The 17753-nt window shown below is 36.7% G+C and overlaps 1 protein-coding gene across 5 annotated transcripts; it reads left to right on the top strand.

Annotated features, from left to right (window-relative positions):
• The first annotated feature begins 588 nt into the window (after positions 1 to 588).
• Positions 589 to 7787, top strand: LOC131045726 (cysteine-rich receptor-like protein kinase 2). 5 transcript variants are annotated; one of them, XR_009105860.2, is made up of 9 exons: positions 589 to 1375; positions 1468 to 1775; positions 1970 to 2183; positions 2388 to 2450; positions 2562 to 2628; positions 2720 to 2870; positions 2947 to 3295; positions 7062 to 7197; positions 7343 to 7787. XR_009105860.2 is itself a non-coding variant. In XM_059209159.1 (7 exons), the coding sequence occupies exons 1-6, from the start codon at positions 649 to 651 to the stop codon at positions 3274 to 3276; spliced, it is 1971 nt and encodes a 656-aa protein (XP_059065142.1). In that variant the 5' UTR covers positions 590 to 648; the 3' UTR covers positions 3277 to 3295; positions 4049 to 4685. The 5 variants fall into 5 exon arrangements, 2 of the variants coding, with proteins under 2 accessions (XP_059065142.1, XP_057835299.2); XR_009105856.2 differs by having other exon boundaries at positions 590 to 1375; positions 2388 to 2628; positions 7042 to 7197; positions 7343 to 7785; XR_009105855.2 differs by having other exon boundaries at positions 590 to 1375; positions 2388 to 2628; positions 7343 to 7784.
• Positions 7788 to 17753: the final 9966 nt, after the last annotated feature.

Here is a 17753-nt window from a genome sequence, read left to right on the forward strand (position 1 = left end):
TTTTTTTCAAGGATAAGGATAAGAAGGAATATAAAATAAAAATATAAAATAATGTTTTCTAATATACTAATATAATATACTTTTATTATCTATAATATTAATTTTGTAAATAAAAAAAATGGTTAAACAACATCTAACTAATATTAACAAATATACTTTTGACTATATTTTTTAATTAGAATTAAAGTAATTGTATTTTTCAGAAAAATATTCTATTCAATAAAAAATTGCTCAAAGGAATATACATTTGTTATTTTTGACTTTTGTTTGAGGCCGCATACCTCAATCCAATCACTCTAGGTGAATTTGAGTGAATTTGAGTTCGAATTTGAATTCTTTTATTGAATGTTAGACTTCAGAAAAATCCATGTTGTGAGCATCTAGATAATAGAGATTGGACTTAAAAGACATGGGACTTGAAATCCACGCCGACTAGATGAAGTTTGACTTCAAATCTTCTAGAATGAAAAAATAAAATAAAAGGAAATGATAGGATGGAAAAAAAGCGAATAAGTATATTTTCCACCTCATCTAATGAAAACGAAAAAATACTTTCCACGCAGGCATTAAATCTATTTCCACAATTTTTGAAGCGCACTCGGATCCCCTTTAAATGGACAGAGACTGCCTGTCTGAGTACGATAAGTTATGTTAATCGTTGCAGTGTATGTGGGTTATTTCCTGGTCTTCACAGACAAATCAGCGGCAGATCAAAATACCTCAAATGCCCTACACGGCTGTACCAGTTACAATCCCCTAAACGCTAGTGTTTACAAGGCAAATCTTGATCCAGTCTTGAATTCGCTTGCCAAAGACATCTCAACTTCTCGTTTTGGGAATAAATCGCAGGGAACCGGCGGCGATGAAGTGTATGGCCTTGCTCAGTGCAGGGCCGACTTCCCTCTCTCTCACTGTGTCCAATGTTTTCAAGAGGCACGGGACCAGCTTGCCCTGTTTTGCCCTACACAAAATGGAGGCCGAGTGTATGTCGACGGATGTTTCCTGCGCTACGCGAATGCTACATTTTTTGCCCAGCCTTACGACACCGGCTCCTCTAATTGTAGCTCTTCCTCCAACAGCAGCGCCGAGAAATTTTCAGAGAAAACGCTGAAATTGATTACCGACACCGTTGGCAGAGCTCCTGCAAATAACAGTTTTGCAATTGCTTGGACAGATGATTCGACTTCCTCCACAAATATATATGCTCTTGCTGAATGTTGGGAGTCTCTTGCTTCTGACGGCTGCCAAACATGTCTGGAGCAGGCTCAGAATCAGATAGGCAACTGTCTTCCATCCACGCAAGGTCAAGTGCTCGAAGCCGGCTGCTATTTGCGATACGACACGAATTCTTTCTTTTCTCTCAACGGGCTTGCAGGTAAAATAGCTTGTAACGAAATCTGAAAGAGGGATCATTTAATTCCATCGTTTCTTGCTCGAATTGTAACGTTTGCCTGTTAAACTTGGCAGCGACAAACACAGACCAAGGTGGAGGATCAAAATCGAAGACTGTGGGGATTAGTGTCGGAATTACAGGGGGAGCAGTTCTCGTAATAGTGGCCGCTTTCTTTGCCTATTTCAAATTCAGACAACCCACTTTTGGGAGTGAACGGCTTGACATATATCAGCCAGGTGATTTCCGTTGTCAATTCGCAGGCGAGGAATCAAATTTTGGGGAAAAAGCTGTGAGGTTTGATTACGAACAACTTAGAGAGGCAACTGACAGTTTCGATGACAAGAATAAGATTGGGGAAGGGGGATTCGGCCAGGTTTATAAGGTACCAAACCATCTTTTTGCTCTGTTAATGATAATTTAACCTGCACGTTGAAATATTTGAGAGCTACCCAACAATCTTTTGCTCTTATGATATCAATTTAACCTGAAAATTGAAATATTTGATAGTTACCCAACAATCTTTAGCTCCGATGATGTGAATTTAACCTGAAAGTTGAATTATTTGAGAGGTTACAGGGAACACTGCAGAGCGGGAGGCAGATAGCTGTAAAGAGGCTGCTTGCAAGCGAGTCGGAAAGAGTCACAAACGAATTCTGGACAGAAATTGAGGTTATCAGCAGTGTCTCTCATAGGAATCTGGTTACGTTGCTGGGATGCTGTACGCTACAAGACCAAAGGTTTCTCGTGTTAGAATACATGGCAAATCGAAGCCTCGACAAACATCTCTTTGGTATGGATCTCAGATAGCATTAAATTTAGTCTTCATGCCCCTTTTTCTTCAAAGCAGTTAGCAGGTATTAGAAATAAAAAAGTAATCACGTTTTTATGAAGTTCAACAGGCCTGCATGTTAAAATCTTGTTTCTGCTTTTATCGCCGGCATTCCAATCGGGAGGAATCTCGAGTTAACAAATAAGAATTTACTTCATATCGCAGGTAAGAGAAAAACTAGCCTAAGTTGGGAAGCACGATTCGACATCATATTGGGCACAGCGAGAGGTTTGGCTTACATCCATGAGCTCCATGAGCATTCTCATGTACGCATTGTGCACAGAGACATTAAAGCTGCCAATATTCTGTTAGATGACAAATTCCAGCCCAAAATTGCAGATTTTGGATTGGCAAGGCTCTTTCCTCACGACAGAACCCATCTCACTACAAGGGTTGGGGGAACACTGTAAGAATATTTAGTTCTTTATGACCCCTGTTTTTTTCCAGGTGATTTATATCTAATAATCTTCATTTTTTCTCAATATTCTGTATTGCAGAGGTTATACGGCTCCAGAATATGCAGTCCATGGTCAGTTAACAGAAAAAGCCGATGTGTACAGCTATGGAGTGGTCGTTCTGGAGATTATTAGCGGTCGAAAGTCTATCCAGACGGGACTTCCATGTGATACGCAGCATCTACTACCCTGGGTACACCTCTAATTATAGTTTCTTTTTTACATTAAAAGTACGAGTGTGGCCGTTCTAAAGAAATGTATTATTGCAGACGTGGAGACTATATCAAAGAAATGAAGGGTTGAGTATTGTGGATCCAAGGTTGGAAGGAAAGTTCGGTGCAGAACAGGTGTTGAAAGTAATGAATATTGCCCTTGCGTGCACGCATGACTCTCCATCAAAAAGACCGTCAATGTCAAATGTTGTATCAATGCTTGCCCCAGTGTCAGTGGAGGCAAGACCAGTAAAACCTACGTTTATGGAGATTGATAGTGATGCGCAGCACATGTTATCTGGCTCCACATCACAGTTGGGATCCTCCTCAGCAGCAGGGCCATCCAATTCCTCTGCATCTATCACCCACTCTTTACAGGCTCGCTGAAAATAGAAGTGTCAAACAGGTAAAAACATTTTTGGGGTATTCGACATCTATATATGAATTCTTGGATAGTTCATAATGCACGTTCAACAAGAAATTTAGCTGAGTGAGGTTGTTTCTTGCAGAAAACTGTGTGTAGCATCAATCTAAAAATAATATAGTTTTTTTCCAGAATGTTTTCCCTAAATTTTTAATGGAATGTCAAAACCTCTTGCCAAGTAAATGGAGAGTGAAAGCTTCATGTTTGTTAAAAAAATTAGCTGATGTAATTGTACTGTTTTCCCGTGTCTATTGAGAAATGCTGTTGAAAAACTTTCAAACCGAAGACACCCAAATCATTGTCTCCTCAAAGAGACCAGATTTTTCACATTGAGCTCGCTAGAATGTTCAGGCCTGGCACAGATTAGAATTCAATATATAGCTGATAAAAAACTTTTCTTTTTGGAATGTTGGAATGGCTTATCGTGCGTACATCTCATACAATACTAGAGGGGTTCGATACCTCCTTGCCTCCATATAATAATAACACATGTTTACGCCAATAAGCTTTCCCCTGTGAAGCGAGGCAAGCTCCTATACAATGCCAGTCTGGAATTAATGGTCTCCCTCCTAGCATGGGTATAATATGATTATCAAAATGATCTAAACCACTCATGTCAATACCAGTAACAGTGTTAACATCAAATTGCAGCAGTAGCAAGTCAGTTGTTTGTGTAGTAGTTAAGCAAGGTGGTTATGATCTCATTTTTGCCAGTTTCGATGTTTCCTTGGCTAGGGAGTGGTTTTTGGCTCCTACAGAGGATGATGACCATGGTCACAGTATTGAATTTATGGCTAGAATTGATTAGGGGATTGCCTGAAAACAACTTTTTTCTTGGCCCAAGTTCATTTTCCTTAGGGAAGCGTGCAATTATGGAGAGTGGGATTTTCCCTTTTAAAGCAGATCTGTGAATGGAAGGCAGCTCTGATTCACCTATTTTCGGCTACAAAGGTACCTTCTTCGTCTCCTACTGCTGTATGTGTCCTGTGGTGAAGTGGCTGGTCTGCAGCCTAGGCATTAATCTGGTAGTTTTTGTACTTGATGCGGAGGAGGAAGGGCTGAGTAGGGATATTCACAAGACCTTGGCTTACATGATGGGTGGAGGTATTGGTAGAGGAGAAGAAAAGGTGTCGGCACCTGTACTGCCTGTGTTTGTCAAAGGGAAGCTGCTTGGCGACCTTGATTGCCTCATGGCCATGCATATTGGTAGAAATCTTGTGCCCAGCCTTAAAGAAGCGGGGGCCTTGTGGCTCTAAAGTTTCTTCTATTCATATCTGCTTTTGGTTTTCAGTTTATGTGCTTTGTTAGGGATCTAGTTGTAAGAACCCAGAAAATCTTGTATCTTGTTATTTGAATTTCTTTTTTGGAATTCTGCTTTGATGTATTATAAGTGATAAATTCTTCACTGGTTTCTTAATTAAGAAAAGAAAAAAGAAAGAAAATGTTTTGATGGGCCTTGGGACTCTAAAAGTTTCTTCTATTCATACTCATATCTGCTTTTGGCTTTTGGTTTACGGGCTTTGTTAGGGTTCTGGTTGAAAGAACCTGGAAATCTTGTATCATGTTATTTCCTTTTTGGAATTCTGCTTTGATGTATAAGCGACATATTCTTCACTGGTTTCTTTATTAAGAAATGAAAAAAAGAAAGAAAAACAGTTTTGTTAGGGTTCTGGTTCAAAGAACCTGTATAATCTTGTGTCCTGTGTTTCTTTTTTTTGGAATTCTGTTTTGATGTATAAGCAATAAATTTTTCACTGGTTTCTTAATTGAGAAAAGAAAAAGAAACTGTTTTGGTGGTATTTTAAAATAGAATTCTGATATGTTAAATAGACGATATGATGTATGTACCCTTGAAACTCTCTAAAACGCACTCCAAACTCATTAAATAAATTTACACCTTACACGTCCCTATATTTGAACTCCTTTAATGAACAACATGAAATGATAAAATTAAAGAATAAAACTTCAAAGAAATTGAACTTGCACCTTGCACAACTGTAGCATTGAATTCCTTAAGTGAAAGTCATAAAATAGAAGAATAGAAACTTTCTAGTATTTTAGTTTGACTAGGCACTATACAACAATGTTTGAAACGTTTTCAGTCAGGACCTGACAGAAATGGAAAACCTGGGCAGTGTTTGACAGCTATATTTTTCACAGCTATTTGCATCCAGCTTCTTTAATTTCTAGAATAAAAAGTGGTTGAAATTGAATGGTGTTTTATTATGGAATGTGTAGTGTATGAGGATATCTGTATTGACTTTGTTAGGGCTCTGGTTTAAAGAACATGGGAAATCTTTTTTCCTGTTTTTTCATGTTTAGAATTTTGATGTATAAGCAACGAATTCTCCACTGGAAAGAAAATGTTTTGGTGGTATTTTGAAACAGAATTCTAATATGCTAAATAGACAATATGATGTATGTACACTCCAAACTCTGTAGAATGCACTCCAAACTCCGAAATAAATTTACACTTTACACGTTTGTATATTTTGACTCCTTCAATGAACAGCATAAAATGATAAAATTAAAGAACAATAATTTATAGAAAATGAATTTGCATCTTATGTTGAGAATGTGAAGTCGAATGATCACCTGACCTTTGGCCTTCTTCCAACTTTTCATTTGATAGCTGTATATGTAGCCTTTAATAATGAACCATGTAATAAAATAAAAGAAAAAAAATATTCAAAGAAAATGAATTTGCACATTATATATCTGTAAATTTGAATTCCTTGAGTGGAAGTCATTAAATAAAATAATAGAAACTTTCTAGTATTTTAGTTTGACTAGGCACTACAAAGCCATGTTTGAAGCGTTTTCAGTCAGGACCTGACAGAAACGGAAATCCTGGGCAGCGTTTGACAGCTATATTTTTCACAGGTATTTGGAGTCAAAGTGGGCATGCATCCCACTTCTTTAGTTTTTAGAATAAAAGATGGTTGAAATTGAATGGCATTTTATTATAGAATGTGTAGTGTATGAGAATATCTGTATTCAGTATGAAAACATTTGAAAATAGACAATCTAAAAATAAATTGTTTGAAGAGACAAGAATCATAAAAAACTAATTTCTTGATCAAGATTCATGATAGAAAAATTTACGTTAAATTTTTTTTAAGATGTCACTCAATCTTTTCGACTATTTATCTTCTGAACATCATTAAAATTCTTCCATTACATTTCATATTACATTTCATTTTACACTGATACCCTGTGAATGGACGAACTCAGCCCACCCCCATACAATCAATTATATTAATTGTTGCAGTGTATGTAACTCTATTCCTGGCCTTCACAGATGAAGCAATGGCAGATCAAAATACCTTAAATGTCATCTGCAGCTGTAGCCCTTACAATTTCCTAAACGCTACTATTTTCAAAACAAATCTTGATCTAGTCATGAGGTCGCTTGCCCAAACAATCATAACCACTCATTTAGGAAAGGAATCCCAGGGAACAGGTGGGATAAAGTGTATGGCCTTCCTCAGTGCAGGACTAAATTCCCTCTCCCTCTCTCACTGTGTCCTATGCTTTCAAGAGGCACGGAACCAACATGTCCTGTTTTCTTAATTAAGAAAAGAAAAAGAAAGAAAATGTTTTGGATTTTGAAACAGAATTCTTTTGTCTTTAAAAATAAAAAAATGTTTATGATGTGTGATGCATTTATATGGCATGCTGAATTCAACCCATCTCTTTTGTTTTAATATTCATAAATTGGATAACAGAGCATTGCAAAATTCTGCAGAGCAACATTTGTGGTCCTAGCAGTGCTATTGCAGAAGAGGGCTGATCTTTTGTTTCAACTCGCAACAACATTAAAGACTGTACCACAGCTTCAGGGCCAGTACAAAGTGTACACGATTGTGTTGGTTATCAGACAGGTTGGTTTTATTCACATAACCCTTTTAGTCAATGCACCTTGTTTGTGCTTCAAATTGCTTTTCTTTATGGCCATTATTGAAAGTTATCTATTGCTTACAATGCTATTCTACTATTAAGAATAACACGCTATTTTCTTTTTCCTAGGCATGCTAAAGTGATCTTGTAATTGGAATGTCATTATGGGTTCAGAATCTGCTACCATTAAGTGTTGGTAAAACAAGTACACCTCTTTCCAGGGAATTAACTTTTCAATGGATAGATAGGTTGATTACTTCCCTGGGCTTCTAATTGAAAACTTAAATTACTTGGTCGTGCTGTTTAGCAATATCATTTAATTTGAAATTTGAAGTCATGCCTGCCTTTGGAATATGTCAGTTATTTTTGGTTAATGCATACATGATATGTTTAGGATCTTACGAATGTACTTTAATCTTTCACTTTATAAATTGGTTGCGAGTTGCATACAACGATTGCTATAGATAGGTTTTTTGAAACTGTTGAAATTATTATATTTGTAAACTGTGCCTGTTCAGTTGTATCCTAGAAAACATGAAGAAATCTTGGCCGATTTTATTACACAATCCCATCAGAAAGGGAGAGCGGTTGCTTTCGTCATCTGCACTAAATATTTTTATGCATTTGGCGTTTCCATCTGATTCTGCCTGAACAAAGGTCAGACATCTTTAGAACATCTAGTTGGCTCAAAGAATCAATTTTTTTCTCCGCCCAAGTTACTTAGGAACTAGCTTAGAGAATCAATTGTTGCAACTTATATTTTGATAGTTTTGTGAGGGTTACTTCAAGATTTGTTGTAATTGTCAGATATTTTGGATTAATTATTTGATGCAGGTAACTGAAAAGTTAAACATGTACAAAAAAATAATACATTAAAGGCTAGGTCAAATATAATGACCGAAATAGTATCATCTAAGTTCTTCTTATGTCATCAACTGTTAAATCCCATCTAAATGTACGTTAGTACTAATGTTAAATTAATTTTAAATAAAATGCATCATGAAATAATTATAAGTTTGATCTATACAAAAGATTGACCTTGCTCTTCTCTAGCCTTGATGGCTCTCCTATTGTTTTTTTCCTCTGATGCCTCTGCATATATTCTAGACTTTGTTGGCTTATCTTGTTAAGAGGTCATATGATGGATATCATATTTAGATGTGTTTAGGGGTGGCTTTCTAGTCTCTCCAAGAGGACCTAAACACAAATGATTGCATATAGGCAATGATGAGGCACACAATATGTGTAGACGAGGACGGTCCACCAACATCAACTGATCAACTAGGAGCATCAATCTCACGTGGTTGGGCAAATTGAGAAGTCCGTGTAATCAAATAGCTAGTCAAAGATTGTATGGAATTGAGGCTCTAAATTGTTGCATCTAAAAACATCGTTTGGGTGTGCTATTGGAGGTGGGGAAATAATAGGAGGAGGAGTATTTGGACCTTACACTTGTTGCATTGCCCCAAGTCTATCTTGAGGCATTCCTCTATCTACTCCTTGGAAATCTCTAAAGTCAGTATAGTTCACATGCTTGCCTAAAACAAGTTTTACAATAATTTGTGGATTAAATATAGAGGGACATCAAGATTGTTGTTGGGTGGTTTATCAAAAACCATCCACCAACGATCCCAAAACTTTCTTGTGATACCCTTAGGTGTGGATAAAATATACAAGGGCATCAAGATTGTTGCTGGGTGGTTTATCAAAAACCATCCACCAAGGATCTCAAAAGTTTCTTATGATATCCTAATGTGTGCACCGTTTGATGGAAAATTTGGACTTATGCACATCAATAGGTTGTTTAGTTTTGTAATTCACAAGATGTTGTGCTAATTGGGCTTGGATATTTCTAATTCTTTGACTTGATCACAAGACAAGCCATTAGAGTATTGTTGCCCCTTGGTATCTCGCCTCTTTCGAAATGACATGTTCGTTTGTGAGGGTTTTCACATAAACAATAATTCCCACTAAGGTGGGTATCATTGTAGACAATCGAGGGTGCCAATAATATACTTCAATTCAATAATGTTTCTATCAATTAGCTCTTGAATTGAAAGAGGTTTTGCTAGGGGAGGGTTTGTTTGGTCAGGTTTTTATTTATAAATTTTAGTAATTAGTTAATTTTCTCATTAATTTTTAAGTTTTCAATTCCAAATATCTTTAAATGGCATAAGTTGAAAGCCTGAATCCTCCCCTAACAAATCCTCCCTTGGCAATCCATCCCCACCAAACCCTCCTTCAATTCAAGAGTTAATTGATAGAAACATTACTGAATTGAAGAACACTGTTGAAATATACTATCAACACCCTCACGTGTCTACAATGACACCCACCTTAGTGGGAATTATTGTTCATGCGAAAACCTTCACAAGCCAACATGAGTCATTTAAGGAGTGGTGAGAATCCAAGATGCAACAATGCTCTTAGGGCTTGTCTTATGATCAAGTCAAAAAATTAAAAATATACAAAGGCCGATTAGTACAACAATTTGTGAATCCCAAAACTAGACAACTTGTTGATGTACATAAACCCAAATTTTCCATCAAATGATGTACATATGAGAGTATTACAAGAAATTTTTGGGATCATTGGTGGATGGTGTTGTGATGTATTCACACATCGCCCCATTGCAAATGGGGACCCCCACTTTTTTCTGCTTTCTAGGATAGTGTTAGAGTCCTTAGCTATTAGCCTCTGCATTGGAGGGATATAATTGGTTAAGAGGCCAAGAGTCAAGAGGATAACCCTTTTTGTGAGGGCTAAAATGAAGTGATTTTGAGGGAAAAAGAGGTTTGACATAGGAGCTCTCAAAGAACAAGTTTAATCAATAATGCAAACACTTCTTTCATCATTCGAGTAACTTATATGTATCCGAATGAGAGATGATCTTTAGGAGCGAAATGGACTTCTTGATCAACATTTGAGGGAAATGTGTGAGTTGATAAGTCTTTAATAACATTTTGATCATAGAGGAAGTGAAGTCTATCATGAATTCAACCAAGGAGTGAAGAGGGATTGCTAGTAAGGGTTACTTCAAGTGCTCCTCTTTTGGATTTGGAGCGAAATTCACTTCAAGTGCCCCTCTTAGAGCGAGTTTCACTTCTATTGCCCCAGATTGAAGGCGAAGTCACATTCAATGTGAGTTTTAAAGACTTTTGATGTATAGAGGCATAAACTAAGGCATGAAGTGATAAGATTCAACTCAAAAGTGCATTTTCAAGCTACTTCGAGTGCTCAAGGTTGAGAGCGAAATTCACTTCAAGTGCATCCCTTGTAGAGCGAACTTCACGAGCTCAAGGCTCAGAGCGAAATTCCTCCTAAGACGTCATGTTGAGCATGCTATGACATATTGAAGTTGGGAAAGCGAGTGTAAGTGAGCAAAGGGGAGGTAGAGTGTTGATTTTAAATGAACTTCAAGTGCTCCTTCTTTGGAGCGAATTTCACTTCATGTGCTCTTTGATATGAGCGAAATTTCCTTTTAGGCATTCCATGAGGTGAGTTTGACATGTTTTCATGAATGAATGTTTAAAAAACCCAAGGTTTGAGTTGATGAAGCAAGTAAAATGATTGAGAGCAAGTTTATTTTGATTTGAAATTCACTTCAAGTGCATAAGATTTGGAGCGAACTTCAAGTGCATCCACTTTGGAGTTCATGTGCATCCACTCTGGAGCAAACTTCATATGCATCCACTCTGGAGTGAACTTCATGTGCATCCACTCAGGAGTGAACTTCAAGTGCACAGCCTCAGGAGAAAACTTCATGTGCACACCTTCAAGAGTGAGCTTCATGTGCATCCCACTTGAAGCGAATTTTACTTCATGTGCTCCACTCTCAAAGAGAAATTCCTCTAGAGGTCTTCCCTAAGGTTAGTTCGTCATGTTTTCATTAATAAGTGGTTGAAAGACTCAATGTTAGAATCCATAGAATGAAGGGAAATGAGTGAAAGCAAGTTCAATGATAAATTTGAAGATCACTTCAAGTGCATCAAGATTGGAGCGAACTTCAAGTGCTCCCTAGTTGGAGCGAAATTTACTTCATGCACCCAAGATCAGGAGCGAAAATGCTTGTAGATCCGTCTTCCAAGTTAATTTGACACCTCCACTTGCATGAATGACAAAGTATTCAAACCTGATGTGATTAGGGGTAAAATTGGACTAGGTTTGAGAGAACTTCCATTGCCCACCCTTAGGAGCAACCTCCTCTTATTAAACTTGCAAATCACATATCATATCAAATTAAGAGATTATAGAGGCTATATATCATGTATGTTTGGAGGAGGATCAAAACAAGTGTTCTAAGGAGGAAATTTCAATGTTAGGGTCAAGAAGACATCATCAAGAGAAAAAATTCAACAACAAATTAAAAAAAAACATCAATTATGGTGATTGCAAGCAAAAGGGGGAAGATTGTAAGATCTACACCACTATGCAAAGGAGAAAACTTCATTGACAAGCACAAAATGCCCAAGAGGAATCTCAACTCTCATTGCACCATGGAGACATGAAGAGATCAAAGGAGTGCGGAGGAGAAATCATACGATCACCCCAAGGCAAGCAAGCAAGGATGAAGGAATGAATCGACTACATCAATACTTCCCATCATCATCATATTGAGCAAGTGATTAATGTTGAGTATCAAGAGATATCTCTCAACATCCGTTCATGATAATCTACCAAGTACGAGAGCAAGTTGAGGTGGCATCCTAGTCACTACCTCCACCAATAAAAAAAGTTCCACATCAACATGTCTAGATGCAAAGTACCTGACTCGTCCATGATGATACAAACTCCGAGGCACCTACCCCTATTATCTATTGGTCGAATATTCCAGAGATGACATGTGTCAAAATGTTGAAATTATTTCATTGGCCAAAATTGAGTTTGTTGTAACAAACCCTAATTAGGGTTTTCATTGTAAAATCTTGGCCATTGATGGAGATGTGATCCTAGTTGTTCATTGAAATGAGCTCTTTATATAAAGCCCAAGCTCTTCATTTGTAAAGATTAATAGATAGTTTTAGAAGAGAATAGAAATAGAATAGAGGAATAGAATAACGAATAGTAATGAGAATAGAAGTCAGATTAGGAGAAGGCAAAGATTGTTGCCAAACGTTGTTGTAAAGAACAATTGATTTCATTGAAGTTATGGTGAATTTGATTTGTTACTTCAACAACTTGCATGGTCTTTACTTCTCAACTTACTTTCATGTTGATTAGATGGAGTGGAAGAAATTGTTGAATACATTTGTGTGAAATCAGTTTAGTCCATACCTCTAGCCTCTTGCTGATTGTAAGTGTGCCTTGTGCGGTCAACTGGAATGATATGAACTTAACTTCGAATTGTTATACGTCCATTGTTTGTGCATTAACTTGAATGGTAATCAATGTTTGATGGTAATGATTTGAATATTTTTAAATTATCCCTTAGACGATTGCACTGAGCTTGTATCAAATTGTTCAAGTTGATGGGGAGACCTCACCCAGTAGGATTCCATCGAATCATTCACCCATTTTCTTGCATTCTTAAGATTAGAATAGGCTTCTTAAACCCTTTCCTTTTGTCCTTTTTTTCAACTCAAGCTAGTTTAGGATAAAAATCATCAAAAGATTGCAACATCAGATGATCAAGTTCCAATGATTCAAGCATTCAACAATTCAACGTAAGTCCCCTGTGTGATTCCAGTATAATCACATCAAACCATTGATCTTATCCACATGTCGTGACCCGACATACCAAAACCTTGGAGTTATCTCAAGTGACCCTTAAGCTAATCTTCAGCATTTGAGTAACTTTGTTCAAGAGAGGATAATATACTTTTTGGTAAATTTCATTTTGTGTTCGCATGTGCCTAAAAAACACATCAACATATGGTTTTTGATAAATGACCCAACAACAATCTTGACACTCCTCTATATTTTATCCTCAAATTATATGTAGAGTTTGTTTTAAGCAAGCATGTGAACTATTTTGACTCTAGAGCTTTCAAAGAAATAGGTAGAGAAATGCATCAAGATAGACCTGGGGCAATGTGGAAAGTGCAAGGTCCATATATTCCCCTTCCTATTCCTTCCCTACCTCTAATATCATACCTAGATGTTACAAATGCAACAATTCAGAGCCTCAATGCCATACACTCTTTGATTGGCCATTTGATTAGCCATTTGATTACACAAACTTCTTAATTGCCTAGCTACATGAGATTGATGCTCCTGGTCAATTGGTTGATGATGGTGGACCCTCTTTGCCTACACATATTTGTATGCTTTATCATTCCACTGTGTAATCATTTGTATTTAGGTCCTCTCACAGAGACTAGTGAGCCACTCCTAAACAAAGACATAAGAGGTGTGAACATATGCAGAGACATCATAGGTAAGAACACAAAAAGAGCCATCAAGGGTTAGAGAAGAGGAGCTAGGTCAATCTTTTGTACAAGTAGAACTTATAGTTATTTCATAGTGCATTCCATTTAAAATTAATATAATAGATATTAGTACTAATGCAAGAACTTAGAGAAGTTCATCATGGTACTATTTTAGCGATTGAATTAGATCTGTAAAGGAGTTGGTCCTTATAGGGACTCAAAAAAGTAAAGCAATTAGACCAGCATCACAACATATTTTATCTTTGAGCCTAACTGCAATAAGTGAGGGTATGTTGGAGACACTTTTCTAGTAACTGCCACAAATAGTATCTTTATTTCCTAACTCCAATTACGATTTATGGACATAAAGTTTACTTCAGATATGAGATTCCCTCTTGTAGAATGCTCTGTGCATTTCACATTTAAATTTCAAATAAACTAGGTGTTTATTTTGATCTATACGTTAAAACTTATTAACATCAATGGTAGAGAACTTGCTCTGAACAAACAAAGTTGCGGGTATCTTTATTTGGTGCCTGAGTCAGAATTTAGATTGTTATTAGCAGTGGGTATGTTAAGTACCATAATTTGGTGACATATAAAATATTTTAATCATAAATAGGTTTGATGACCTAAGAAAGTGGAAAATAGGAAAAACAAACTTTGTGGTTTGTTGATTACTCTCTATAGACTTTGCGTGTGATTTTAGGCTTTTGATAACAATATGTTTTCAATTATTTGACTATAAAAATTACATTTTGAACACATGGAGGCCAACACAATTATATTGAAGAAGGTAATTTCTGATTGGAAGAGTGTCTGAAGGCTTTGTCCAATTGAGGATTTGAAGAAAACCCTTTAAGTCTTTAAGATCAAAATTATATAGTAATATATTTTTGCTAGGCAATTTTTTTTCTCCTTTTAGAAATGAGAGCACTTTAGTATGGACGGATTTACGATAGTGATGGCATGTTCTAGAATCATTTCTTTTAAGTTTACTCAACATTTAACTTTTATATTAGTCTTTAATAGCATCAACATGCTTTGCAGAGTGAAGAGGGAGATGCTAAACTGGAAAATTCTGTGAAAGTCTGCTAACAAATGTTGCAACACAATTTTGGGATGTTTCTCATGTACAACTGCATGCACTAAGGTAATGTTGAGACCTTTTCACACATCGCCCCATTGCTAACAGGGACCCCCTCTTTTCTGGCTTTCTGCGTTGTTAGGTTAGGGTTTTGGCTACTTAGTGGGAAATTTTGCATTTCCCGTGCTCGAGTCTCAGAGTTTTGATCATGCCTAGTGCCATGTAGGGTTTTTGAAGTTATAGGATCAAGTTGCTAAGTTTGATATTTTAATGATCCTAAATTTTGCTTAAGTGTTGACCTTTTGAGCGTTAACGTGTTTTTAAACACGTGCATTAGTGATTTTAAAGTGCCAAGGTATTTCAAGACCTTTTGGAGTTGTTTTCTCGCTCCTAAGGTATTATTTAAATTGATTTCGCACTTTATTCCAATATTTTCCTAGCGTTTCGCTCATATTTTTGGAAAATTTGCCTAAGTCCAGTCTAAATTTAAAGTTTCGAAGTGATTTTGAGTGGTTAAAATGATAAAATCCTAAGGGAAATCCATATTCCAAGGGTTAGAGGGTCAGATTCCATGCTAGAGGTGCTTTTCCCCTCATATTCTAGACTACCCAACCCATTCCCCCACTCAAAATCCATACTACACATGGGTTTCCCCTGAAATCCATACTGGCTATTATTTTCCACCATTGTTTATCCATACCTGGGTCGTTTTCCCCCCGGAAGTGCTAAAATTTGGCTAAGTGTCAGGATTTATCCAGACTGCCATCAATTTTCCACCAAGAGTGCGGACTATAGTGTAGACAACGTTGAGGATGATTCCATGCTTGGGTCGATTTTCCACTAGGATGTTTTGTGACAAGTTAGTGCGGACTTTTGTCTGGATTTTCATCCAGACAGAGGTCGATTTTCCACTGAGACCATTTTAATGAATTTTGAGTCTGGGTTTTCAATCCACACTGAGGTCGATTTTCCACCAAGGAGTGATTTTTGCAAGTGAAGTGAGTTTGGAGTGTGGATTTTCAATCCAGACTGCCATCAATTTTCCCTTATGGGAATTTTTCGACAACTTTAATGATTTTTAAAGAGATTTTTTAATCCCAACCCCAGTCGATTTTCCCCTCGAGGCTTAATTTGGATTTAAATTGCAATATTTTAATAAGTAAGCCCCATTTTAATTGCTTTTAAATAATTATTAATGAATATTTAAAATTAAAAAAATACAATTAAATAACTTGCAATAAACATTTAATATTTAAACCTTCTAGAAGCAAGTTAGTTTTTTACCAAATAAGTATTTAAGCAAGTGTTTTATCCCACGTTGCTTGTGTGGTGAAAGTGAGGTAAAAACAAGTATAAGAGAGGAGCCTTAGCATTATTTTATTATTAAATCTGCCAAGTGTCTCCATAAAACGCAGTTTTTCTCCAAGTTGTGTGAATTTTAGCATGTGATTGAAGTGAAGTGTTGGGTTGAAGATTATTTCCTCCTCCATTTTTCCCAGCTTGCCAATCCATTCCCCTTGCTGCCATTGAAGACCATTTCCAGATTTTCGATTTTCCAAGTTTGTCGATTTTTTGCAAATTTGGTGATTTTTGGTGAAGGGTGGCGATTTTGTGTTTGGAGACTTGGGCGATATTTTCCTCCATTTTTTGGCTTGTTGTTCTAGACCTCCATTGTTGCAGATCCGGGCTGCCATTGATGATATTTTTAGAATTTTAGTTTGGCGCCATAGTTGGGAAAATTTCGATTTTGTTTGGAGAAGAGGTTTGGTGCCACATTTTGGTGATTTTCATGCATATTTGGTGGCTGCCATTGTTCCCAGCTTGCTGATTCGCTTCAGATCTGAGGTTTGCTTCAGATTTGACCTCCATTAATGGCTGCCCATTAATTTTTAGACTTCAATTTTAGTTGTCCAACCAATTCTAACGTAGGCGATTTGCATTTGGAAGTGTTTTATGGAGTTTTCTGTGCATTTTCAAACCACCTTATCGCTGTTGTAGGTCTGAAAACTCCATTGTTAGGCGGTTGTATTCAGAAATTTTCAGTTCCAACCTCCTAACCACTTTGGCGATTTTGTTTGGAGCTGATTCTTTAGCTATTTTCCACCACTTTCAGGGATTTTTAACTACTTTGCAAGGTGCTGATAAGTCTGAAGTAATCAATTTTCAGACTTGTCCTCATAAATTTATTTTTTACCAGCCACACTTACATTCCTGAATATGAAAACTAATTTTTATCGAGTTTATACACATTTTTGAAGATTACAACATGTTTTAAAAGTCTGATTTTTAGGTTGTCTTCAGAATTGTTGATTGCGAAAGGTGTCTTCAGACATACTTTGTGAAAACACAACCTTTCACACCTTTCCTTAGTCATCATTAATTCGATATACTCCTTTGCATTTTATCTTGCATATTTTCTAAGCATAAGGAGGTATTAATGAATTTATAGAGGGTTTCCATGCCTTAGTGTTGTCACACTTTGAACTTAATTGCTAAAATTTACCAAGTGTATGGATTATTTTCTTGACTCCATGCTCTAATTAGCTAAGATTTTTAGAAAGTCAGGAATTTTATTAAGAGCATTATTTATTTTCCTAAGTCTAACTTCGAGCTTCGTATAGGTGCAATGTCAATGTCTGGATATAAGGAAAGAAAAGAACTATTGAAGATGCTGGAGATTGGATTTTATCCAGAGCTCAAGATTTCATCGAGATGGAAGGAGATCACGGATACAAACATGCATTTCTTAGACTTTGACCAAATGCATCGTCAGATGTTCGGAGTTGGAGATCAAGTTCCTTCCCCAGCATATGCGAATATTATGAAGAGTGGCATTTTCCATGCTGCTAGATTTCCACAGTCCATACAGTGAGCTTATCCTGGAGTGTGCATAATTTTACGATCTACTCACAATAATGATCAAGACTCCTAAGGGCATTGTCATTGCCTACCTTCTTGAGGATGCTATTACAGAAGTGTTCAAAATTCCACGCGGAACAAACATGAAGGATGTGACCAAGGATGAATATGGAGAAAGAAACACAAAGAAGATGGGTGTATGCAAGAATTTGATTAACAAAGAGTG

Source organism: Cryptomeria japonica, chromosome 7 (genome assembly GCF_030272615.1).
Source record: "Cryptomeria japonica chromosome 7, Sugi_1.0, whole genome shotgun sequence".
Lineage (NCBI taxonomy): Eukaryota > Viridiplantae > Streptophyta > Pinopsida > Cupressales > Cupressaceae > Cryptomeria > Cryptomeria japonica.

Bases quoted from the DNA above. Each gene is read 5' to 3' on its own strand.
- LOC131045726 (XM_057979316.2), top strand. From the start codon at position 649: ATGTTAATCGTTGCAGTGTATGTGGGTTATTTCCTGGTCTTCACAGAC. The intron at 1,776-1,969 runs GTACCAAACCAT...GAGAGGTTACAG, and splicing joins GATTCGGCCAGGTTTATAAG to GGAACACTGCAGAGCGGGAG. The intron at 2,629-2,719 runs GTAAGAATATTT...TCTGTATTGCAG, and splicing joins ACAAGGGTTGGGGGAACACT to AGGTTATACGGCTCCAGAAT.